Source organism: Perissodus microlepis, chromosome 16 (assembly GCF_051167445.1).
Source record: "Perissodus microlepis isolate ML-2025 ecotype Zambia chromosome 16, ASM5116744v1, whole genome shotgun sequence".
Lineage (NCBI taxonomy): Eukaryota > Metazoa > Chordata > Actinopteri > Cichliformes > Cichlidae > Perissodus > Perissodus microlepis.
The window spans coordinates 11465348-11492233 of NC_140476.1; the positions used below are offsets into that span (position 1 = coordinate 11465348).

At 38.4% G+C, this 26886-nt stretch overlaps 1 protein-coding gene across 2 annotated transcripts; it reads right to left on the reverse strand.

Annotated features, from left to right (window-relative positions):
• Positions 1-805: 805 nt before the first annotated feature.
• On the reverse strand, positions 806-26039 carry htr1fa (5-hydroxytryptamine (serotonin) receptor 1Fa). 2 transcript variants are annotated; one of them, XM_084908310.1, is made up of 3 exons: positions 25863-26036; positions 4021-4143; positions 806-3605 (listed from the first exon to the last, which is right to left on the reverse strand). In XM_084908310.1, the coding sequence occupies exon 3, from the start codon at positions 3602-3604 to the stop codon at positions 2405-2407; it is 1200 nt and encodes a 399-aa protein (XP_084764436.1). In that variant the 5' UTR covers position 3605; positions 4021-4143; positions 25863-26036; the 3' UTR covers positions 806-2404. The 2 variants fall into 2 exon arrangements, with proteins under 2 accessions (XP_084764436.1, XP_084764437.1); XM_084908311.1 differs by lacking the exon at positions 4021-4143 and having other exon boundaries at positions 25863-26039.
• Between the last annotated feature and the right edge of the window lie 847 nt (positions 26040-26886).

Genomic DNA, 26886 nt, shown 5'->3' on the forward strand with positions numbered 1-26886 from the left:
TCAATAAAATACTGCTAATAACATTAACATCAGAAAAGCCCATAGAGGGTCAGGCGCAGTATGTTCATATCCTTATTAGTGGGCAAATTCACTAATCCAAAGCCCCTGATAATAGTTCTTTTTTTGCTTAAGTATAAGATATGAAAGTAGAGTATATTATACCTTGTCTCTGCCTTATTCCTGCACTGGTATTCCCTATTTAATGAAGCAGCTGTTATGCTGCAGCTATAGTTAGAAGATACGTAGCAAGCTCTGTTCATAACCAACAGATGTGGCCTTTGTCTTTTTGTGAAAAGCACTTCAAATGCCTTTGTCTGTATGGACATGGGGCACGTTATTGCAGCCTACAAGTCTACAAGTTTTATGTGGAAACTGTTGAAATAAATTGGGCAAACCTGTTGCGACAGGTTCTGTTTGAGGAAAATGCTGTAGTGCTTGTAAGTGAATACAACTGGCGGGACTGACAATTGGAATGCCCTGATGTTCTACTGGGACACCCACTTGCAGTGTAACATAGTCCATCTGGCAGGAATTCTAGCTTTATCAGCTCTCCCAGTGAGACAGTGCAACTCCTCACTGACTGACACGCACACGCACACACACACACACACACACACACACACCGGAACATAAATGCATGTAATTTTGAAGAAACAAGTGCGAAAAGATGCCATTTAAACATGTTCTTTCCTATGCTTAGGCAACATTTAAACATGGTCTTCATCATGATATGAACAGTGTTTATGATAGAAGTAAATACATTGTCCACAAACATTTGACACAGAGAGAACTTGCACAGCAATGCTTATTTCTAATTACTTTTATTTGTTTGACCGATGAGTGAGCAGTATTTTCAGATTCATGAATCTTGTTGCTGTAGCATTGAAAGACAGTACTAACCAATCAGAGTGTCTTTCTTCTTGCCACAAGGGGGCACCATCAAATCAAAATATGGAAAATATCCACTCTATTCACATTAAACAGTAAGCAGACTGATGTAATATAGCATAATAACATTAATTTACACATACAGCTTATCATTGGTATTCCTGCTACCATTTTCTCCATACATACAGGGAATATGGTGATACACTCTCCTTAAACAATTACTTAACTCGGAGAAGAACAGGAACAAAATTTCAGCTGTGGACCATTTATTATTGATTATTTAGGCAGTGAAAAACAAAGGAAGAAACAGCAGACTGGTCATACTGTCAGAGATCTATATACGTTTATGGAATGCCTTATATTATCTCATTGGAATACAGTACACCCTCACACTTGACTCATCCACATCCATCAACATATCATGTGCCCTCTTGAAACCAATAAAGAAATAGTAGTTCTATTCCAAGTACTTGAGTGGGAGTAGTGTAATGAGGATTTCTCCACCAGTGACTCTCACCTTCAATTAATCTAATGCTAGCTATGGTGTGGGAGTGAAGGTAGATGGGGTGTTGGTTCCACTAGATAAATAATATATAAATACCATAGGAAATAATCAAATGATGTTTAAAAAAAAATCAATAAAAGTGGCAGTGCTTTGTATAACCTGTAACAGTAGACCTTTTCAAAAGTCTTAGGGTCAAGTTTATGTTGGTACCCCAGTATTTTGTTGTTGTTTATGGTATGACTTAGCCCTAGATGTTTACATTTTTTTCTTTATATTAATTACATTTTAAGCTGTTAATTGTAAACATTTAAAATATTATATGTTAAGTTCGGGCATTGACATCTTACGAAAGTTAGACCATATCTTCCCATGTCTTTTTAGACTGTCAAGTAAATGAAGCCAGTACCTGTACCATTAACTTACAAGAAGGTCGAACCATCAATCAATGGAGGTTTAATATTTTGGAATGTTTTGCAGGGCTAAATATATACTAGTTCTGCTAACAATCATTGCAACAGTCAGAAAAAAAGTCACCTTTCATAACATCACAGCCACAAAAAGCAACAACTTGGTATACTGTGGTATTTTACACATGTTCAATATTTAAGCCAGCAGCGTGGACTCGGCAGAAGGGAGGTCATTAGATGAAACAGACATAATGGTCAGCTATTTCAAGACCTATAAATGGGGCTGATCACTAATGCTCAGAACTCAGGCTCACCCTTTACATACTCCAATTAACATCAATGAGGTCTCAGGCTCTTCTATAAATAGCAGGACTTGATTTTCAATTGGGAACTCGCACCATCTCATTGCTGAGTCGGTGCCATTTAGGCTGCTGAAGTGGCTGATGAAGTTTCTTTTCCAGTATCAATCCTTTTGCTCTTTTAAATTATTCTTTTTCAGACATAATAACTCAGTTATTCAGTCGGTATTTTTGACCTGAAGCCATTAATTTTGTTTCCTCTCATATATAGATGGTGTACAGGTTTGATCATGCATAAATAATCATCAGAGGTAATGACTGCACCTCACAAGTTTTTGGAAGGCTTTTTTGAAGTCTTCATTGAAGATGGTGTAGATCAGGGGGTTGATCAGAGAATTAAGGTAGCCCAACCATGTCAGGAAGTCAGCCATTTCCCCTGAAGTACTGCAAGAACCGCAGGTGTTGACAATCAATTCCTTGACAAAAAATGGCAACCAACAGACGACAAAGGCCCCTATTATCAACCCCAACGTGGATGCCGCTTTGCGCTCTCGTGAGCCCGAGATTCGAGGTCCTTGGTATAACTGACTACGACGTGATTCACTGCGTGACTCGTGCCGTCGTGACTTGCACTTAAAGGCCTTTACAGACACACGGACCCGTTCACGTGGAGTTTCCTCTGTTGAGGGTTCAGAGAAAGACTTTTCCGGTGGGCTTACAGGCTCAGGACTTCGAGGCCCGCCATCGGCATCACCATCTCCAGCAGGATAGGTAGAGGGGATCATGCTGCCATTGGTCATGCATGAGTGACGGCTAGCCCGGCTAGCCTCCCTCCGCATATATAGGGTCTGAGCGGCCAGGTAGATTTTATAGTAGAGGATGAGGATGAGCAGCAGTGGAATATAAAATGCTCCGAGTGTTGAATAAAGGGTGAAGGCCATGTGAGGATGGATGATGATGCACTCATTTTCATGGTCATCATTGCCACTGTAGTGTTGCCATAGTAGAGGAGGGAGTGAGATGAGGATGGACAGGAGCCACACCACTGCCACCATTGCACCAGCTCTGGCTCCTGTACGTTTGCGAGAGTACTCCACTGCGTCTGTGATAGCCCGGTAACGGTCAATGGCGATTGCAGCAAGATGCAGAATGGAGCATGTGCAACAGGTGACATCCACACTTAACCAGAAGGTACACACCACCTGACCCATGACCCAGCTCTTCTTTTGGATGTAGATGATACTGAAGGGCATGACCAGCACAGCCACCAGTAAGTCGGTCACTGCTAATGAGCAGATGAGGTAGTTGGCTGGGTGGTGCAACTTGCGAGTGACTGCAATAGCTGTTATCACCAGGCAGTTGAAAAATGTGGTGAGGATGGCCAGCACAGACAGAGTTATAGTAAGCAGGATTTCACTAGGGGGAAGTTCAGTGGTCTCCAGTGAGTCATTCCTGCTAACGTTGCTTGTGGCAAACACCCCTTCAGTGTAATTGGGGAAATCCATTCTGCAAGCAAAGAGAAAATGAAGAGAGTGAGACATCAAAGGGGCTTAGGGGAAATTGTATTTTACTAAATTCCTTTTCAAGAAAGGCTGCGCAAGTCTAAATTTATTTTTTGCCTGCATATATTAATTGTTATTAAGCGATAGGGCTACAATCTCTGACGGAGTTTAAAGACTTGCACTATTATTCCACCTCTTATTTTTCTTTTGAACTATCAGTCAATTTTCTCGCTTTTTGGACTTCATAAATTAAAGATGTCAAAATGAATTAAGTCAGTTTTCTTTTAATTAAAAATATGCTTTTAAAGTCTGCTAGGGTCTTGAAACATTACTTGGCTGAGAAAGCTTGGAGAAACAGCTGCCTTGCCCACAAAAGTCTGGCCAAATCCTTCATTACATATATATTACTCCAGTCCTACCTGTCTATGCTGTAACGTGTTGCATCCAGGTGGTTCACTGTGCAGCAGACAGTCTGCTCTGATCTGTCTAACCTGGCAGACCTGCTATCACATCACTTCTGTCAGTCATCAACTCATCAACACCTGGGACACAAGGAGAGGGAAATGGAAATGTGAAAAAGGTGAATATTGAGAGAGAGAGAGAAAAAGACCCCAAAAAAGTAGAGATGCATTTCAAGACACTGCACTTTTTTGCACTTTTTAAAAGTACAGTGAATTACACTTTAACATAATCATGTACAAAATATCTGTAGGTTCTCAGTCATCCAGGATACAGTAGTTCTCAGTACCTAACAATCAATTCCTAAGCATTTCAACCCCCCATTTACATCTTTCCTATCTTAATAGCTCACATGATGGTGGACTGGAACAATAATGATGATGGGAATGACCCAAATCTTTTTTCACACCTTAGCTCATGTGGCAATTCACGCGGTTAATACTAGGTCAGAAACTCTCAGGACCCCCTCTAGGGGAACACCCCCGACTAGGGTTTAAATACCTGCGACTCTAGGCTATTTGTTTTAAAACTGAACAAGCCTCATGGATAATAAGTGAACCTTAACAAACCTAAAAAATTTAAGTTGCCTTCTTATCAAGCACTAATAATCATGTACAAACATGCAACAACGGTACCACCAATGATTACTACAGTAGTTTGGTTCAGTTCAGTTCATTGGTTGTTAACATGATTAATTTATGTTTCATGTTATGATTTGTTAGTGTATATGTTGTTATCAAGGCTTTTTAAAATTAATGTGATTAAAAAGTTTTATAAAACATAAAAAAGCACCAGCAGCATAATCAGATAGTTGTAACAAAGATCAGCAACTTCAGTCCAAATGGAGCCCTATTTGCAGGTATGTACCCAATGTGTAATGGTCTGCCATTAATTTAGCAACAGCCACTGTGATTAAATTAAAAAGCATAGATTTGGCTGCCATTGCAGCTCTCCTTCACCACTTGCTCAGTATCCCGAAGACGAGAGTGGAAACTGTTGCTATAGAAACACAAGAAGTACAGTACTTTCACTTAATGTGGTAATCAGCAGAGGCAGCCAAACTCCGACTGTCAGGTCTCTATTGAGACTGTTCGATTCCCAGGCGGTATGTCCGGGGCTCTGTGGGTGGGTGAGTGGGGTGGCAAGACTATATAACAAGTAAATGAGATAAGAGATTTCAGTTCACAATACCTCAGTCTTACTGACTTAGCACAAAATATTTTCAAATGTGTCTTTACCTTGTCCATAGTTAGCTCTTACTGGTGCCATACTGTAATGTAATCTAGGTGAAATCCCCATAAAGATATAATATGTAGGTGAAATTCACTAAGAACAGTGCAGAGGCAGGCTTGTGCGATGAGTATTCTTCAACTGCAGCATCCTCCAAGGTGTGGGCACTGGCCATCCCTTAGTCAGACTGTGCCACTGCTGCTTAGTGTTATTGTTTTACTGCATAAGATAAGTACAGATTTCTATTGATAAAGCACACTGACACAAACCCCTTGTGAACTATAGTTATTTTATGACAAATTGTGTACACCTCATTTTTGGTGGAACAGAGTTTGAGAAAACAAATTTTGCCACACTGACTGAAAGTAAATCCTGATTAACTATGGACAGATTTTGTCCAATGAAACTGTCACAACTGTGTAAGACACAGTCGTGAAACTTTTCAGGTGTGTAGCTGATATCAAAAATGATGGGTGGGTGATTTGACTCCTCAATATAGAGTAGCTAATACCCCCAGGCACTAGTAGGAACCTTAATTCATCCTCTGTCCTCTTGATACTTTTCCTATAAACTAGATTTGTCTAGTAAATCAACATACAGTGATGAGAAAAAGAACGTTTTCGCAGGAATCTATGCAGTCAAGAGGTTATACCACCTTTAGTAACATTAACGTGAAGTAGTCTTTTAATCAATCATTGTGGAAGAATTTTGGCTCACTCCCCTTTGTTAATTAATTAATTAATCATTTGATTGTCAGTCTGGCTGCTACTTCTCTTCTTAATTCCTATGGAAGCATTAAGAGTATTCTTAATTTTTCACAGGACTGCGTAGGGTCTTGTGGAAACATTCTTATTCACATGACTGTATATTTTTTTTAACGGTGGTCTGAAAACTCACTTGCATCGCAGCTGGTATAATCCCATTACAAGATGGTCTCTACTTCCTTCACACCTTTGATATCAGTCTTTAATGGCAATGAAATTGCCTTCCTCTGCTTAATGATGCAATTGTACACTCCTTCACATTTACCCACGGATGAGTTTGCAAGAAACCCTAACAGTACTTAATATGCAGATTACTCAGTTAGATAAATGATAATTACCGCTGCACTTCTGTCGCACTCTGTGTTACAGCACTGCCATATTTTCAGCTGTGCATCTGAAAATAGTTTATTTTTTTCAGTGTCTGTGCAAAAATGTATATTTAGACATACAGTATGGGCATCTCTGTGTGCATGCACAATGGTTGACGTATGCAAAAACAGTGTCAGCCAGTTATTATATGCAACAAAGAAAACATCTGCTTTTGCCTTGAAATGTTCTATAAGACAGGCTTTCAGTCCGAGGTCATCTGAAGATAAGCTCCAGTGAGCCAGCATGAATCTAGTCTGATCTGCTTTGTAAAAAAAAAAATATATATATATATATATATATATACCAGTCCCTTTGCTTGAATTTGGCAAACTGTAGAAACAGCAAACTGCAGAAAGAACTTAATTTACTGTATCACAGCCACGTTGTTTCAAAATTACATAGTAACTTTTTAATCCATTTTTTGCCCTGTTGCTCCATTATTTTCATTATTTACTTTCAGTCTATATATTATGAATAAGTTGCGATAAGATATAAGAGACCCAAACACTGCAAAGTTACTTTTAATGATCTCTACATTTGCTAATATTGGACGATTTACACAGCACCCAATTATTATATAAAACTGTGCTCCAAGATTATTGTACTCTTGCAGTCTACTACATTCAGGATGTAGATTGCTTTGTCAGCCTCGAGGCTGACAAAGCAGAAACGCGCTAAAATCGTTCTCCAACTTTCACAGATGATGTCATAGAAATCAGTATAATCCAATCTTTCAGTAATACTTAAAGACATACAGTAAAAGCATTTACAAACCAAAACAGTCAGTGCAGTATACTATATGTATACACACAAACATCAACTTTTAAGGATGGCAATCAGTGAAAAAGGTGTCATTCCTCTGACATTCAATCCTTCTCTTCTCACTCTCTCTCTCTGTTTTCTTCTTACAGCTTCATGGAAGCTGCATTTACCATGTGGATTACAATCTCTAAAACACAGTTTGGCCCAGGCTGGACATCAAGCTGCCAAGCGTTGTTGTGAAGGATGAGAGTTGTGAAAAACCAGATTGTGTGACTGACAGCTCTGGAAAGATGCTAAATAAATCACTATGAGGGCAGAGCAGTATCTGTCTGTTTATTTATTTTCTTGTGCTGTATCTGTTTAATTTTGGGGTTGAGGTAAATGACAGAGTTAGCCAGAAGTAACGCTGCAAAGGAAACTGTTTAAGGAGATTAATTACTGCTTTTATTGCTGTTTGTTTATTTGTTTCTAAGTTGAATAAAAGTAAAATTAAAAGATTCTGCATTCTGGGACAGAAAAATACTTTCCACTACAACATTATAATGATAAAGTAACTTACTAAGGTGTGGGACGGGGCTATCCCGGCAGACTTTGGACAGCATTGCTGGGCACAGCCTGTATAGCTTAGGGCATTGAACTAAACTAAACAGCTCTAGCCTTATTTTTAATCAAGTGATGAGACTTTTTTATTTAGATAAAAGAATACCAGTAAAAAAAAGTGTAACATTCAGGATAACAAGGACAAAGACTAAAGGGCATTTTGTGCCAGCTACTAATGTGATCTAATTCACTGATTTTTTTTTTTTTTTTTGAGTACACTAAATTACTGTCATCTCTATTTTACAGCAGTGTTCTCGCTCACTGACCTGCGTCCTCCATGTGTCTCGTGGGTTTCTGTACACAAGCGGATACACACCATGTCACCGGCAGCTCTCCCTACCTGCTTCATGGAGTTAGATGTATTACCTGGCAAGATGCCCACTGAGGACTTAATTTGATGGAACTGGTTCAGCACTCACCAGAGGCAAATATAGCTGCTGTAGTGCATTTGTTGCTGTTGTTTTCATTTCATTTGGCAGGTAATGCAATATTGGTTATTTAGTGTTCACTGTTACAGATCACCTCCAGACATTTTTTTTAGAAACACAAACAAAATACACCGCTAGGTACAATAATTTGTGATATTACCATGTTAAAGTACCTCATATATCTACTCCTTCTCCTTCATTGGACAATTCATGAACATATGACCTTGCAAATATAATTCACACACTCACGTCTAAGTGTATGTGTGAATATATATGTCATATGTGAAATATATTATGTGATCAGGTTCAACTTCTGAAGTGTTGGCTTGGAAGTTAAAGTGTATATTGTGGACTTCCTTTTATGTATACATTTTAGAATAACCCTGAAATACTTTGCTGAGCATCCATATCAAGTAAACATGGCAGCTTGGGGCCCATGTGGGGCCATTCGGTCTGCACACAGACGGTTAAATGTACTGCACATTCTAGCCCTACAATGGGGGGCGCAGGCATGCTCCAAATTTCACAATTTATTACCTACAGACTTTCCTTATAAGAACCCAAACAGGCAAAACTAGTTGTAGACTAGCCCCTACTTAGGCCATATACACTCTCTGCCCTAAAGGGCAAGATTGCTACCTAATCATAGGAACCTGAAGAAGTATTTACGCAATAATACAGGTTTATTATATCTGTAGAAATAAATGCCAACATTGTCTGCACTTAGTTAAAAATGAATGGGTCATTTCTACCTGTATCTGTCAGTTACAGTTTATTGTGAATGAAGGTAATCCATTTCAGGAGATTCAGTCCTTTTGAAGACAACATGGCTAGTAGCACGTTTGATTGGGGGTGAAGAAAGTGCACAACAAATGTTTAAAATGTTTCTAGTATCTTCCGCACACAAAGATACTACAAAACAACTACACAAACATCTGAGTGTGGGGGAGCAACACAAGGCCTCATGACAATTTACAGCATTTTCCTGTCAGCATCACTGAACATCCTGGCAACACAACCTTGTCTGCCCAGCCCTCCTCCTTGGTGTCCTTATTCGAATTAGAACGCTACTGAAGGAGACAATTAGGTGAGTCTTTCACTGTTATTAGTTTATGAGGTAAAGCGAATACAGTGTAATATGACATACCTAAATTGAGCACTTCATTAATACAATGACAGGAAGTAAACAGGAGAGCAAGTGGGGGATAATACTTCTTTTCCTAGATTTAATGTCAGAAACTGAAGACTGACACTACTATTTACTTCAGAGAAATCTAAACTTAATGGAGGCTTTGTTAGGTACACCTGTTCAACTGCTCATTGATCAACTAATCACATGGCATCAACTTAACACATTTTGGTATGTAGATATGCTCAAGACAACCTGCAGAAGGTCAAATTGAGAATCAAAATGAGGAAGAATGGGGATTTTGAACATGGCATGGTTGTTGGTGTTAGTGCCAGTAGCGCTGCTCTGAGCATTTCAGAAAGTGCTAATCCACTAGGATTTTTTCCACACAACCATCTCTACAGTTCGCAGAGAATGGTGCAAAAAAAGAGATAATGTCCTGTGAGCTGCAGGCCAAAATGCCTTATTGACACCAGAGGTCGGAGAAGAATGGCCAGTCTGCTCCAAGATGACAGGAAGGCAACTGTAGCTCATATAATCACTTGTTAAAACCAAAATTTGCAGAACATACAACACATCCACCCTCGAAGCAGATTTAATTCAGCAGAAGACGACACTGGGTGGCACGCATTACTATTGAGAACACAAAGCCTGAGGCTAAAATTTACATAGATTCACTAAAACTTTACAATGTAAGACAGAAAAAATGTCTGTTCTAATGCATCATGTGAAATTTGAATCTTAGAGTCAGAATTTAAGACAAAAGCATGGATCCATCCTTCCTTGAATCAGTGGTTTAGGTTTGTGGTGGTGGAACGATGTGGGGAACATTTTCTTGCCACACTTCCTTCATACCAACTGAGTATCAGTTAAATGCTACAGTCTACAGTTTTGTTGCTGACTGACGATATGCATGCCTTATTCTCCACATCATACCCATCTTCCAATGGCTGCTCTCAGCAGGAAAACTTGTGCAATTTCACAAAACTTAAATAAACTCAAAAGTTTTTTTGGTCCACCATCAACAGATCAGAAATCTAAAAGAGCAACTTTGGGATGTGGTAGAGCAGATTTGCATCGTGGATGTGGAGCCAATAAATCTGCAGCAACCGTGTGATGCTATGATGTCAATATGGACCAAAATCTTTGAGGAAAGTTTCCAACACCTTGTTGAATATGTGCCCCAAAGGATTAATGCATTTCTGAAGACAAACAGGCATCCAGCACAGTGCTGGTGAGGTTCTAATGAAGTGGCCAGTGAGTGGATTTGCCTACAGCTACTGCCAGGAAACAAGAGTGCTTATCTCTCATCAATTTACAGCTGAAGAGCCAAATGTTATTTGAGCTGATGAGAGCATTGATTGAAAAAGTAAACATTACTGGTGAGTAGTTACAACAAAAAAGGAAAAAAGTTATTCTTATTTCACTTATCACGCTGTGGAGAAAAGCAAGATTAGAAAACTCTCAAAGAATATGCAAGCAGTTAAACATTTTTTTTCTGGCTTAATTGCATTTAGAGTGGAAAGTACAGCACTGCAATTGTGATTGTTAATGTGTTGCCAATTGATGACTGAAGTGTGATAACTTTCGTCTCACCAGCTCTTGATCCTAAACATGATATGTGCTGATTATATTTACAAACTGCAGAAGACTTAGTACTACTTGGCTTCTTTGTACATTTAAAAAATATATATTATTATGATATTTTATTGCAGTACACAATTTTAAAATTTATGTGACTTAAATGACTTTTTTTTTAGTTGTCCGTTTGTTTCGTGGTGTTGCAAAATAAACTGTTTACGGCAATATTTTTCATTGTTTTGATGGTCACTGTAGAATTTCTTGAAGTTCTCTCTTTTTCTTATATTTAATATAACTACACTACGGACGGACAAGCGACTGTTTTTATGCGTTGTCGTTAGCAACAATGACGGTAAATCCATTGTGTGGCTCCGCCGTCTGCATCTTTATTTTCCACATAAACCTTTCCCAATAGATTCTGTTGAGATTTTTCAAAATAAACTGAATCACGTGAAACAGTATGCAGAGTGTTTACGGATGAGAAGCTAAAAAGAGCCATCAGGTGCTAACCCCCCTTAGAACAGGCTTTTTTCCGCAGCACGCCGTGAAATAAATACTCACAAAGAAAATTTTTGCTGTTTCAACGTATGTAACACTAAACTCCAGGTACAAGACGCCCAGCTGAAAACACTTCACGCAAGTCAAGTTGCCGAAGATTCACCGAATTTACAGAAAATGTATTTTTTTTTTTGTCATTATATATCGTTGTCGGGACGATAAATGTTGCGCAGTCCTAATGGTTAAAGAGGTTAAACACATTTTGTTTGTGTTTAAGTTTACAGCCACAGTTAATCAGTCTACAATTTCACCACCTCAGTTCCTGCCTATACCCTTGAGTAAAACACTATGTAAGGCTTTTATTTTGAATCCTGGTGGGGGTGAGCCTTTTCTAAGATCTCTCAAGCCATTTTCTGCACTCCACAGCTAATCTGGTGAGAAATTCAGCATAGAGCTTTTAAAGAGTGCTTATGAATTTGTGAACACTTTGCCACATCTGCATACTGAATCTATATCTATATTTAGATAATTAATAAGTAGCTGTAATACTGCATAATCAGCCAAATGAAATGAATCCAAGTGCAACTCATTCGTAGTTCCTCAAACCAGCAGGAGCTAATATCCTCCGCCTGTGTTCATTTATTTCTGCAAGAGTTACCTTCTAACACGACACAGTTTAAATGGACCAGGTGGGAGATTGGAAGCAAATGGCTAAAGTGATGGGAAGTCTTTGTGAAAAAAGTGTTCATGTGGAAGTAAGTTATTTAAAGATATGTTGTCCTTTTTCTAACAATGGCATTCTTGACTTGTTTCATACTGATTATTTAAATTTTTTTTAAATTAAAGGCTTTGACTTTTTTATTTCAAATGTACATTAACACAACAGCACAACTAAAAATATGGAAACCACATTTTTGACAGCATGAGAATTGGTTTGAAAACTGACCAATCATTTCAATAAGATTATTGTTTTTCCTATAGATCATGAATTAACTCCTGATGTAATTAAAGAGATGACGACAATCTATTACTGAAGTACCAGAAGTGTATAAATAAATGTAAAATTATTTGTACACTTTATGTATGACTATTATAGACACATTTCTTGAGAGATTGATGTGTGTATTAGTAATATACTGTCAGAAACACATGAAATTACTGAAACTTCCATCCTGCTGACTCAAACTGCATGTTCTTCACTGTTTAAAACAGATGAGTGATTCGAGACTGCAAGGTGAAAAAAAGCTTTGAATTCTTTTGCATGCAGCTTTAAAATCTGAATACAGTATCAAAAGGCTGACATAGCTGTAGGGGGTTCAAAAATTACTATGATTAATTATATAACTCTAAGGTGTTAAGCTTTCAAAACAAATTTTCAAGCAAGTCAGGAAAAAAAACTACAATATTTAATCACATATTCTTGCCGTCTCCAGAGTTTTGAGTGGTGAATTACTAGGGTTAATTTCTGATGAGTACTAAGTAAATTGGGTGTAATTTGAGGAGACTTTTGCAAATTTTTAATTTGATTGCTTTTGGAGTTTTAAGTATTGCTTTTGCTGGAAATGGCGCTTGCATTGGTATAAAAAACAGTGTTAAATTTGTAATATGGGAAATCAATTGTGGATATGTACTTATGTAAAATATACAATGAAATTTAAATGTATTGTATAATGGCTCTTCTATTTACATACATTAGTAAAAACCTCAACAAATGAATATTTATTGTGACCCTGCTTTGCCTTTAAAATCGCAATAGTTTCTCTCAATACTTGACAACACAGTTAACACAGTTCTTCTGTGGATTTATCCTGCCTCAGTTTCTTTTAATTTAATGCCATACTGACTAGGTAATGTGGAGATCAGGGCCCTGTGGGAGTCACACCATCTGGTACAGGACTCCTCACTCTTCCTCTGCTTGTTCTCCGTGGCTCTGGCTGTATTTTTGTCATGCTGCAAAGTGAATCTGTGAAAATACTCCATATATGGCTCTGTGTAAATGTATTTGACCCTTTTCTTATGTCTCTCTTTCTTTTTGCAGTTTTTGAAAAATATTTTTACACATGACACACTTATGTTTCTGATCATCAAACAAGTTTCAATATTATACAAAGATTATACAGGCAAATACAAAATGCAGTTTCAAAATGTTTATCCAAACTTAAATCGCCCTATGTGGGGGAAAAAAAGGGTTTGCCCCCTAAACCTAACAACTAGTTCTGCCCGCCTTGGCAGCAAAAAGTAAAATCAGGTGTTTGCAGTAGTTGGCAATGAGTGTTTTATATCTCTGTGGAGGAATTTTTGCCCACTCTCCTTTTGCAGAATTGTTTTAATTCAGCCATACTGCAGGGTTTTCAAACATGAATGGCCTGTTTAAGTTATGCCAAAGAATCTCAAAGGCATTTATGCCACTTTTGACTAGGCCACTCCAAAACCTCTATTTTGTTTTTTTGAGTAATTCAGAGGTGGACTGGTGTACTCTGGATCATTGTCCTGCCACATAACTGGGGGATTTTCTTTTTGGAATTTCAGAATTGCCCCATACCATCACACTACCTCCATGTTTGACCATTGGTATGATGCTGTTTTTATAAAATGATGTGTTAGTTTAATGTCAGATGTAATGGGACTCACAAAGTTTTGTCTCATGAGTCCATGGAATATTTTCACAAAAGTTTTGGGAATAATCAAGATGTTTTTTGGCAAGTGTGAGATGAGCCTTTCTGCTCTTTTTGGTTAAACAGTGCCTTTTCCCTTTGAGCTCTCCTATAGGTTTTTGCCAAGTCTCTTTTTTATTGGTGAAATAAACAGACTGTAACTTAGAGAAGTGAGTCCTTAATTTCTGTAGTTCTTTTGTGACCTTGATAAGTTGATGATTTGTTCTTGGAGTAATCTTGGCAGTCTAGCCAATCTTGGGAAGGTTGATCACTGTTTCAAGTTTTCTCCACTTGTGGAAAATGGCTCTCACGGTTGTTTGCTGGTGTACCAAAGCCTTAGAAACCCTTTGTAACCCTTTTCAGACTGATAGCCAATAACCTTGTTTTCTCAGTTGTTTCTTTAGAGTGTTGATTGTTCCTATTTGAGATCTTTTAGCCTATTTCACTTTGTCAGACAACTTGTTTTTAAGTGATTTCGTATTCCACACGTCTAGCAGTAATCAGGCCTGGGTGTAGCTAGTGAAACTGAACCCAGCTTTCCAAAAAATATGTGTCTTACCACAGCTAATTCATGAATTAACAAGGGAAGAGATTTACTTTTCCCCCCAAATACTGACAAAGTTCTATTGCTAGACTATCACTGTGCTCTAAACTGCTTTAGTGGGAGGAGGCTTTCCTGCAGACTGAAGGGTGTCATATCAAATGTAGGAACGTAATAAGATTAAGTAACAATATTTCTAAGAGTACAATAGAATCTTTTTGTTTATTTGTCTTGTTTTCAACTAAATGCTAAAATATTTAAAAGAATGTGATGAATCTCACATCTACTCACAGCAGCAAGCAATTGGTTTATAGACACACATGCACTTCCTGCTGTATTTAATCAGTTCATGATGCGTAGGCAAACTTTGAAGTTACAGAAAACAAAGCTTATTAGAATACATTTTATATCCCTGTCTTTTACTACTTCTTTTACTGCTTATTAAAGTCTACTTTGGATTTACCAGAGAGCACATCACTGGTAATTGTTTCTGGGCTTCTACATTCAAAGCTACACAGAAATAAGAAGTTTACACCAGTACTACAGTGCACTGTGCTTCACGCCACACTCAGACGTAATATAAAAAACAATTCTGGATACAGCTTAAACTTTTGTGACACAAGATTAGATTACTTTTGCCTTTAACGATACAAAGATGAAAAATGCTCCTTTTAAATATGAGAACTAAATGTAACAGCAATCAGAAGGTAAAGGGAACCTGTTTTATTTCTGTCAGATTTTTTCCGGTGTAATGATGGATGCGGATATTAAAAAAGATGAAGGATTCAAATACAGAGATTAGTCAGTCGCTTGTAAAGCCTAAAGCCTACCCTCCAGAGTGATCTAAATGCCCTTTTTATTTTACTTTATTTTGATCTGTGATCACACCCACCTGTTATTCAAACAATTTTCTAACAAAACAACCAGTTAGAAGAACACTGGCTTGATGGGAGGGTGGCCTTAAACACATAGCAGCTAAAATAGCTTCTTTAATACAGTGGGTGAACTGAGGGGGCCGCACAGAGGCCCAGAATGAGATAAATCAGGACTTCTTGAACAGCTACACTCTAGTAGACACCAGGAACAAACATAAGATGTTGGCTACGTTTCTATTTTAAACTCATACTAACGCCAAAAGTCATCACAAGTTTTACATCTACAGTATTTTATGTGTGCAATGCAAACTGAATTTAAAGATTTCTGTTCTCAGTGAAAATGACTGATTTGATAGTTGCTGTTAGTAAAAACAAAATGTTTGGGGTCAGGAAAAAAAGGAAGCTTTAATAAGGTCAGAAAGTCATTTTAATATATCAGTTTTCAGTATCATCAGTTTTGAATAACTGTGTTAATGGCTCAGTGTCACTGCTTCTTTTTTGTTTCTAATTATCTCTGATCTTGCAATCAAAAATGAAAAAAGGACTACACTCCTGTTCTGCACCTCAGATGTCCCAATTTAGGAGGTTTCAGAATGTTGCAGTTTCTGAAGAGAGAAGAGTTACATCAACTTGTATACACCAGAACCTGAACATCTAGTTCAAACATTTTCTTTCAGGGCGAGCTGGAGCCCTTTTCCAGTTATCATGGGGCAAGACGAAGGGTACATTGGGCAAGTCACAAATTTGTCATAGGGCTAACACAGAGACGCAGACAACCATTCATGCAGCCAAATGGGAATAGCCAATTACCTAAAATGCTTCTCTTTGAACTGTAGGAGGAAGTCAGAATACCCAGAGAGAACCCACGCAGAGCCATCTCATCTACAACACCTCTGTGGTAAAACCTTTTAATGTGTGTGTGGACTGAAACTTTTGATGGGAACATCACTACAGACAAATATGGTAATTTTAGATGCAGTTACAATTTTGTTACCTTATTTGGAAAAAGTGACTTAACAGACATTTATGTAAATTAAACTTTTTGAGATTGTCATATCGGTCACTGTGGGCTGCAGAATTTGCAGTAGAGAGTTGCAAAAACAGAAATATCATGTATTTAAAAAAAGTGTCTTGCCATTACAGTCCTACCAATACATTATGTTTAAGCTTTCATGTCATAACAAATGAATTGCCGAGATAAATTCTCTGACCAATTTTGACATCAGGATGCTCGAGTACATCGGTACAGAGCAATCAAAATAAAAGCTTAGCAAATCTTGGTATGCATGTTTTGAGCCTTTTTGAGCCCCATTTTTGATCCTTACTCTGAAGTATGCACATTTCATAAGCAACAATACTCACAGTTACAGTGTAACTCACAAACACCTAAACACACAAATAATAATGCAACATTATTTTACTTTCCTGCATCTACAACCCTCCCACACATACAAAGTTAACAGCTCTGGAAGTTGCTAGAACGGATCGTTGAGGTCACCGCCAATTCTCACTGGAAGAGTAAAGGACAAAAGCTGCACAATCGGATCACAATCAAAATCATTTCAAACACCCTTGCATCAGTGATCTGTCCAGGGTGTACCCCTCCTCGCCACATAACAACTGGGATATGCTCCAGAGGCTCTGTGACCATATAAACTGAACGAGCAGTTAAGAGATTGGATGGATGAATTTAGTTTTAAAACAATCTCACCAATGTGACTCAGCTGGATACTAATTTAAGCCACATTGTTTTGGTAACATCACAGAAAACACTCCTGTTTTTCTTTTTTCTTTTTTTAATAAATCAAAACTTTGTGATTTATTTAACAGGTTTGTCCTCAATGAAGAAATCCTGAACTGACACACAACTTGTGTTCCCAGTGGTGAAAATGAGCTGAAATTGAACTACAAGCAGAGGGAATTATTTGACCTTTTAAGTGGAGGATGTTTCAACCTGAACTGAAGAAAACCGCTAGGGAAAAGCCAATTAGAAATTTGTATTCAGACTGCTGGTGCCTGGATGAACAGCACTGAAAATCCCTTTAAGCTGCATAACTTGCAGTACATACCATTCAAGGCTCTACTAAAATGCTGTACCCCTTTACTCCTGTCTGGGTCCCCAATTCACAAAGCAATAACCTTTTAATGAAGATTGTTCAATTCTGCAGGACAGTGTCGCTAAAACCACTAAAAACCAGGACTAAATGTCTTTGCAATGTTTTTCTTTGGAGGACAGATGCTGTCGGCTGTCTTAGACAGAAGCATTTCCGACCCGAGCACTTACAGTTATTGAATGCATCATAAAAGAAATCTAAAGATTGAATTTGATGCTATCAATAACATTGTTTCATCACCCCACTCTTCTCTACAATGCTTCTCTGTCCATGGCTATAATAAGTTCTTTACTCTTTTCTTGATAAGATTATGGTTATGAGGACGTATCAGGTCGTGTGACATATCAGCTTCATCTTCTGACTGTTCAGAACTTATTTCAACGTATCAGCTTTCAAGCTCTGATGCCATTGATTAGCAAAATGAAGTCATCTTCTACTAATACTGTCCTCCTGTTAAAAGTTTTGTCAGTGTTGGCCCTGCTAGAGTAGCAGTAATTAAGCCCTCATTGTCAGGATTTACCTACCCCTATTTTACTTAAGTAGTAGCCTTGCTTAGACCCTGCCGTGTCCTTGAACTATAGCCAGCTACAGACTGCTGCATTAGACAGGCACAATATTTATGATGCTATTCAGCCTGGCTTTTGGAAAAAAGGTACTTTTCCTCATGAGAGCTCTGTACCTGCTCTTCTGAGAATTTAAATGATCATTTAATATCCTCTTATCCGCGTGATTGTTCTGTGTTAATGCTACCTGACCTCTGCATTTCACTCCTGATTATGAAGTTTGCAACTGGTTAGCGTGTCAGGCAAAGGTATATATTGGTTTATTTCTTATCTTAAAAATCTGGGGTTTGCTATGCATTTTTTAGACTTCACACCTCCTAATTATCTCATAATGTCTAGCAGAGCTCAGTTATTGTCTTTATGTTTGCTGTCCTTGAGACATGTTGTAGAGAGTTTTACTATTAGATACCACTTTGATTATATTTACCTTTTCCTTAAGGGGAAAACCTTATAAAGCTTAGAGTTCATAAAGGCTCAAGTTCTTTAATGCTGTCAATAAACAGGTGCCACACAATTTCTTAGAGCTCGCAACAGATAATACAGAGGTTTGCCAGAAAATTCTACTTCAATGATTGCGCAATTTCTTGGGACAATGTCGTTTGCTGCTACTAGGTCAAGCAGACAGTCTTACAGCACCTCGCTGCGTATGTCTCTTCACTGGTCCCTGTCGCATTCAAGAGCAAGTTTAAAATTCTCATCCTTATGTGCAAATACTGCATCAGCTCCTGTGTGGTCACACAGTTTGCCTAAGGACCCTGGGTAATCAAGCTTTTGAGGCTGTGGCATCTGAACAGTGGAATGTGCTGCCTGCATCTCCAAGGTTTACAGTTCATAAATATATAAAACCAGAACTGGTACACAAACATTACCCAAATGCCTGTTTGAGCAGACATGTATTTAGGAAGGATGTTTAAGTTTTAGCTTTTGATTTACTTTCATCACTAGTTTTATTCATTCTTTGAATAGCTTTTAATCTTGGGTTAGATTTTTTTTAAATTTCTCTACTGTTTTTTAATTTCAGTATTGTGTAATGGCTCTTATTGGATCTCTCTGGCTTTTATCTATCTTCATAGATTTTTACATTATTGTGTAATTTTAACTATGTAAAAAAATGTAAGCTCATGGACCGTGAAATCATCACAATTATTTGACCTTAGCTATAAGGAGTCATAAAAGTCTCTGTATTTTGGGTCCTTAAACATGTTTGTATTATATGCTTTTCAAAATAACATGCTTGTGTGTTGGTGTTGCATCTTCTCCCTCCCTGTGTGTGGCACAAACACAAGAGCGGAGTAGACACATGAAATGGAGGCCTTGAGAGACAGGTAAAGTAAAGATAACGCTGCTGAATCTGACTCTTTACATTTGAGTAAAAGCAATAAAGGCTTTCAGTATTTGTTAAGCTGGTTATGACAGTTCTGTTTAGGTTCAACAGCTACCATCTAGGGATGTTCCTGGAGACTAATTTATTGGAGTTAAACAAGAAAATAAATAGACTAGTCGACTAGCCTAAAAGACAGAAAAAACGACAGAAAACATTTAAAACTGAGCCCAGTCTAATCACTGGAGTTAAACAATGGTTTCTTAGTTATATTCTGGTTTATTCTTACACAGACTATGTGCAGCCACATAAAAGTACTACAGAAGCATGCCAGTTAGCAACTCGAATTTCTGGTGTCAAACAGCAACATTTTAATGTAGAGTTAATTAGTCGCACTCATCCCTACTATATCTAGGTGCTATCCAAAAAACCTGTGGCACTGTCGGTGCTTTGACGCTTCCCATGATTTCTTTTCTCACTTGACCCACTAGAACAACACCCTCACTGTGTACCGGAACTCCCGATTTCCAAAGAAAGATACTTGGCCAAGCATTGTGTCTTTTCATCCTGTTAGTGAAGTGCTCGACATGGTTGTGTGTTGGTGCTATGCAGAGCTTAGCACAGCATTGTCTACATGCTGTAGCTGTGTACTGTCCATCCATCCATCCATCCATCCATCCATCCGTCCGTCCGTCCGTCCGTCCGTCCGTCCATCCATCCGTCCATCTGTCCATCCATCCATCCATCCATCCATCCATCCGTCCATCCATCCATCCATCCGTCCATCCATCCGTCCATCCATCCGTCCATCCATCCATCCATGTCTGGCTCACAAAGGCAGTAGTCTAAGCAGAGAACCCCAAACCTCCTTCTGCCAGGCCATGTCCTCCATCCCATCTCAGAGGATACTGACGCAAGCCTGCTAAGAATTATTAAATTCTCTCTTAGAAAACCTCCCCCAGCTTCCCAAATGACCAAACTCCTTATCCTATTGATAAGGGACAGCTCATCCACTCTTAGGAGGAAACTCATTTCTGCCACTCAAATCTGTGATCTAATTCTTTCCATCAGTACCTAGAGTTCATGGCCATAGATGAGGGTGGGACCATAGACTGACCATAAACCTTAACACTCAGCTCCTCTTCATCTTAACAGACTACTACAGCATCCACATCACTACAGATGGCACCAATCCATCTATCAATCTCCCACTTCACTCTCCCCTCACTACTGAGTAAGATCCTGATGTATTTAAACTCCTCCACTTGGGCAGAAACTTGTCCCTGACCCAGATCCAAAGTAATATTTTTTCAGAGTTTCTTCCTCGTCACTTTTAATTTTGCTGTCATTACCTTACCCGTACATGACAACTTTTCAACAGTACAGCATTCTACCTACATAAAGCATCAACGCTGTGGGCTTACATGCTGTATTTGAGTTGGAAGACTACATGCAAGAACATCTGTATTTACATAGACGAAGACCTTTGCAAACGTATACTAAGGTGTAAAGCCTGCGGGAGGCTTATAGATAGGGAATGTTTTCACAGATAGCTGTCAGAGTCAAATTTAAGCAATTTTAGGCTTTGAAAGGCATCAGTAGTTATCCACAGGCCACATTGCCCTTTGTTTCTAATGGTGATCCACTTTTAATAAACCTATTAGAACAGATGAAAAGGGAACAGCAGAATGCAAATGCAGCGTGAATTTCTTTATTATATGGTACTTCCAACAAACAATCACCCCCACTTCAATAAAAACATGTCTACCACCATCACTGTTTCATAGTGTATCATCAAATGTGTTTAAGAAAATGAACCAAATAGTGCTGTTTGCTTGCCTTCACCTTTTTCATAGCATGTCCACATCATAAATCTGTTTTTTTTAAACATTATCAATAATATTATTGACAGGAATGTTATATAATTTATATAAATGATACAGAATAACTGCACCTTTTGTAAGGATAAGTTAGTGACGCTTTGAGTTTTCAAAGGGAAGAACTGGCAGAAAAAGGGTGAACTGTGCTACACTATTCCCTTTGGGATGAATGCAAGGATTCTGTGAGACTTTCAGGTCTCCAAAAGACTTTTTGGGCTGTCTCTTTGATGCAGCCCCCAGAAGATATGCAGGCATAGAAAGAGACATAGAATAGAATTGAATACATGGATGGACATATGAGATCCTGTGGTCTTTACTGCATTGCTCTCAGAAAACAAACCTAACCAAGTGATATTGTTACATAAGCTTTCAAGATGAGCATATAAGTATGATGAGTTGTTTATTCCTTGCAACACTCTGTGTAATGGACATTACAGCCTCTAGGTGCCGCTAATGGGTCTTTATGGGTCCCCCCCGTTCCATTAGGAGTCAATTTCATATAAGATGCCATAGGGGAGACCATCTTTCAAGGTCCAGGGCAGAGTCCACTCAGTTAGATATGACCAGATGATGGACTCTTCAGGGCTAATAACAAACCCCTGTTTTTCTTTTCATTTTGTATTTTTCTTTTAGAGTGTGCATTCATCACCTTTGCAAAGTCATTTAATGTTTAATGGCTTCAATTCATTTTTAAGAATAAAACAAGTAAATAGGTGGCTATTTTATTGTTTTTGCACACTTATCTATCTCTCCCTCACACACAAAAATGAGAATGTGCAATAATGCTATGTTTGTTCTCTGCTGTCGTGGTTTTGAGCATCGCCTTCAAAAATCCATGAAAAAAACAATAAGAGCTGTCAAGATTTCGGTTTCTTTTGGCGGTTAATGTTGGCATAAGAACCCTTAATTTGAATTTTCATCTGCCATGTACTGGTGACAATTAATTAAACATTGATTCGGGGAGGCCTTGGACTTTTTAAGGTAGCTGGAAAGCAGTAATGCACATCTTTTTAGGACAGGCAGAGCTATGAGACAGAGAATTCAACAAGATATATTTTCATTGTCTGGTAACAATTGGTCAGATGTGTCTAGACAGGTTTTGATTGAGGCTCTTGATTCTGTGACATGTGTCAGTGAAAAGATGTACATCAGCTATGTGGCTGGGCTTTGTTAGGAGCCAGAGGGAAATGGAAAGAAGACAAGATAATGCTTGTCTCAGAAGTCTTTCTTTAAAACGATTTAAGCCATTACATTTATGAAAAATGTGCCAGCCCTCATCTGATTTACTTGGAGCAGCTGAAAGAGAAATCTTAAAAGCTTCATTGCCCTAATAAAATTATGTTTTGAGGTAAAAGACTGACCACAGGTAAAGGATAACATGTGTATTTAAGAGTAAAGACAGCAAACAAATACCTCTTCAGGACAAACAATATAAGATGTTCTATTTTGCTGATATACTGTCTTTTGCACTGCTGATAGTATCAAATAATTCAAAGTGTAAACAGAAACAGCAGGTCTTGTCTGCATACCAATCACAAAACTACAGATATTACATACTTTTAAATATTTAAAGAGTCTTATTTTAGATGAAGAACTCTCAGCTAAGCACTGAAATCCACTGTGATGCAAACAAAACAAGTTTACCGGAGCATGACATAAACAGAAGGGGAACACAAGGTAAATATCATTTTTGTAGTGAGCAAACACACCCGCTACACCTTTTGGTTTAGTTCATCTACTCCGTGCTGTTTGCTAGTTTCCTTTGAGGGGCTGCAAAAAGTCAAACTGTAAAATATTCAGAGCACAATGCATCAACGCACAGGTTATTCAGTATTGCCATAGAGCTTTGCTCTTTACTGCTCATCCCTTATGGAGTAATTATAATAATAATCCTGCAGTCCAAGCTTACAGCCTAAAGTTTACCAACATTGCCTCTCAGAACTTCTCAGATGCATATTTTTCAGCTACCTTTCAGCGTAAGGGAAATATTAATGTTACATTCACATTTACATAAAGTTGCAGGGATGCTTTTATCATTTCTTACACAGAATACCGTGATGCACTCTGGGTGAATTAGCAGAATGTGTGACATGGGTGTCTGTTTTATTGTTGAACCCTTGTCATTTTGTGTTTTGTTTGCTTTTTCTGTTGCTAAATGTTTATATATATATATATTCTGCTCATTTTCCATGTTTTGTTTGCTTTTAATGTTTCTCTTTTTATTGAAGTCTTTGTAAGTCTCTCCAACCCCACCCACCTCCTTCCCTGAAGGTCCCTAAACCCTCGTTTAGAAACACAGAAGTAGTGTAGTACCATTGCTATTAAAACTGTGACTATTAAAATGGGATCTCATAAATTTCCTATCTGTAAATTTTACCGTTGACCAAAATCAAATGTGTCAGCTAAAGATGTATGAAGCTTTAATAATTTAATGAGGTAAATACATGCTTGCAGAATCAAGCATGATCACAAATAAGGATGAGTTAGGACAAATTGTCAATAAAAACTAGCCTCAGGCAAAATTGATTCTTTTGCTGTACTACTGCTCTTATTGATATTTAAAAAAAAAAAATCCTACTCTGTCTTGCAGTATATGTTGCAACATAAATTTTAGAATGGATTTTGCAATGACTTGGATCTTTTTGTTAAGCATGAAATGGATAAAGCATCACTCTGGTATGTGATACTGTATCTATGGGAATCAGTTAGCATGAGCTACAGTAAATACTTGCTACTCCGGGGCCCTCAGACCATCGCGAGCCACGACGTGTCCTTGGTTTGACTCTGCTACTCATCACTGAGGTCCACTATTTTTCTTTCCAAGATAACTTCGCAGCTGTAATTAAGCTCCATAAGTAAATGTGTCACCTTGACCAGAAAAAGAGCCCAGTGTGGAGACCTTCTCAAATATTTCATGTCATTTAAATGAAAGAGTCCTTAATACTGTCCTCAAGCTTCTGAAGGATGGCGTGGCACTTTGCTGTGTGTGCACATGGACCACTCTAGTATCCTGGGAGTTATATCCATATGTACATCTTATCTCAATATTAATGTCAGTGGAGCAAGATGTATATCCTTTATAACGAGGCAGGAAGTCAGGCGTGGATGAACATTTACTGTGTCCAACTGACATGTAGCCAGGACAAGCCCTGCGATTAGCATTGATATTTCCATATCCCGAAAACACAGACTTTCCCCATTAGCCAAGTCATTGTATAACCTTACTATAAACTAACCTTGCCATATTTTCCATAAAAAGACTCAACCATGTGCACACACCAGGGAAGAAATACTCTTTTTTTCAAATGTTGTTAGTAGATATAAATGTTGCCATTTAAGTTAATGATGCATTTTTCCAAATTGGCCCATTAGGATATTGACATTCACATCTGCAGATGTGCATGAACATGCATGCAGTCAGATATGTGACCATGCTTGGTTCTCACAACTACATGAAAAAGCAAAGCCTCTCACTCCTTTGATTCCATCACTGTTTCTCACTCTCTCTTTATCACACCAGCACATAATCCTACACATATGCTGTAATACGCACACAAACACGTCCACACTCCCTTCACATACAAGGCTCTGCCTGTCTCTACCACACATCATCCTCCTCCTTGAGCACACTTGATGTAATGCTGTAGGTTTGATCTTCCATGGGTTGGTCCAGGAACACCAGTGAACCTGCTGATGCTGCTGGTCAAAGAACTATTTCATTGCAGCAAAAAAGCCTTGTAGCTGAATTCCACCAGGTATTTGGAAACCTGATTGCCTGCTATAAAATGTCCTTCTGATGTGAAGCACATTATGAGCAGCCAGAGAATATGGCTGTATTATATATTCACAAACACACATGTAGCAACTCGAAAGCCTTTGCTTTCAGAAGAACATTTCAAGACAAGATGATTTTTTTTCCTCATCCTTTTTCACTCTTGATAAGCCATGAAGATCCAAGCAATACTCAGTCAATGCAAAAACAGCCTGTACCAGGAGCAGGTACATTAATTTGTTGCTGTCTCTTATATAATTAAAACCGCACGCTCATTATGAAGTCACTGTGTTAGATCTGAGAGGAGGGTAAACTGAATAAAAGAAAAGAAAACGAAGGAATGTAACTTTATCAAAAAAATAGAAAGGTACAAGTGTAAAGATGGTGCATCGTTCCTGAGTCTTTTTGAACATCCAGTTCAGACTTTATCGAATTATAAGCGTGGAAATAGTTGTGCTTTGCACAAAGGTGGATGCAAAGTGGGAGCTCTGCTTTGATTTATACATGTACAAAGACAACGTTGCAATATCTGAGTGACATTTCAAAGAGCAATTAGGGTACCAAGACTATATTGATGCCACATTAATTAAGCTTAATATGCACTTGGCACATAGAGATCTGTCTCTGTCTAGAAAGTACTTCCTAATTTCGGTCCATGAATTCAAAAGCTGAACACAGTCTGTCTCTCAATAAATGCACAACCTGCAGAAAATAAACTTACCCACTCTTCCGCTGCAGCGATTAAATAACAGACGAAACCAGTCACTGAGAGAAGTGTATTACATTCCCCATTAATGTCCATTCACAGCTCAACGACGCTCACGCCGACACCCGTCCGTGTGCCGACGGAAGGGGACGCGCAAGCGAGAGCGCGCCTCTTGGCCAGCATAGACAGAGCTCTGAGAGATGCGTCAGTAAGGAGGAGGTGTGAAGACAAGTTAAGAGTAATAACAGCCCTCCAGTAATGAAGGAAACGAGTATTATTATGACATTTTGTATATAACTTTGCCAGATGCGCAAGAACGTCGCCTAGCCTGCTACTGGTTCGCTATGACCTTAGTGTAATGCAGCGTAATTGGGGGTCTTATACGATGGAAACGGGGTAGTAGATACAAAACGAGGATATTTGACTGCTTAAATGTGTTGGAGCCACACGCAAGTTGTAAACATGCATGCATCAGGTGGAGTACAGAATGGTTTTAACTTCTGTAACTTGAGTTTTGCACCAACATTTGTGCTGAACATAAATAGTTAACATTAACATGGGGAATTTGTAGCAGCAGTACACAGTGCCTAGAATATGCATCATTGGTCACATTAGCAAGCAAACTCGCTGTATTGCAGAAACACACTTATTTTACAGAGAAAGTGTGAAATCTGTGCAGGTTTCATGAGGAGGCGATGAAAGCCTTCATTAAAGAATGAACATGTATGAAGCCACTAGAAAAAAAAATTAATGGAAAAAGTAGATGTAATTTTGGTTGTGTTGGTGGTTGAGATGTTGGTCATTACTAGGGAATTGGAAAACACTGATTATAAAATGAGCTGGCTTGTGATCTAGAGCTGGAGGTGTGTGTTATCAATCTCTCAACTCACCTCCCTCTGAGCACTGCAGCTCTCTGCTGTTTATTTAGCCGGGTGTTATGTAAATGTGTAGTCACTATGTTTCCTGTAAGAAACCATTGGTTGATGTTTAGTCTCTTCTGATTGACTGGTGGATGTAGATTGGCTTTATAGCTGTTATG

Bases quoted from the DNA above. Each gene is read 5' to 3' on its own strand.
- htr1fa (XM_084908311.1), bottom strand. From the start codon at position 3,604: ATGGATTTCCCCAATTACACTGAAGGGGTGTTTGCCACAAGCAACGTT.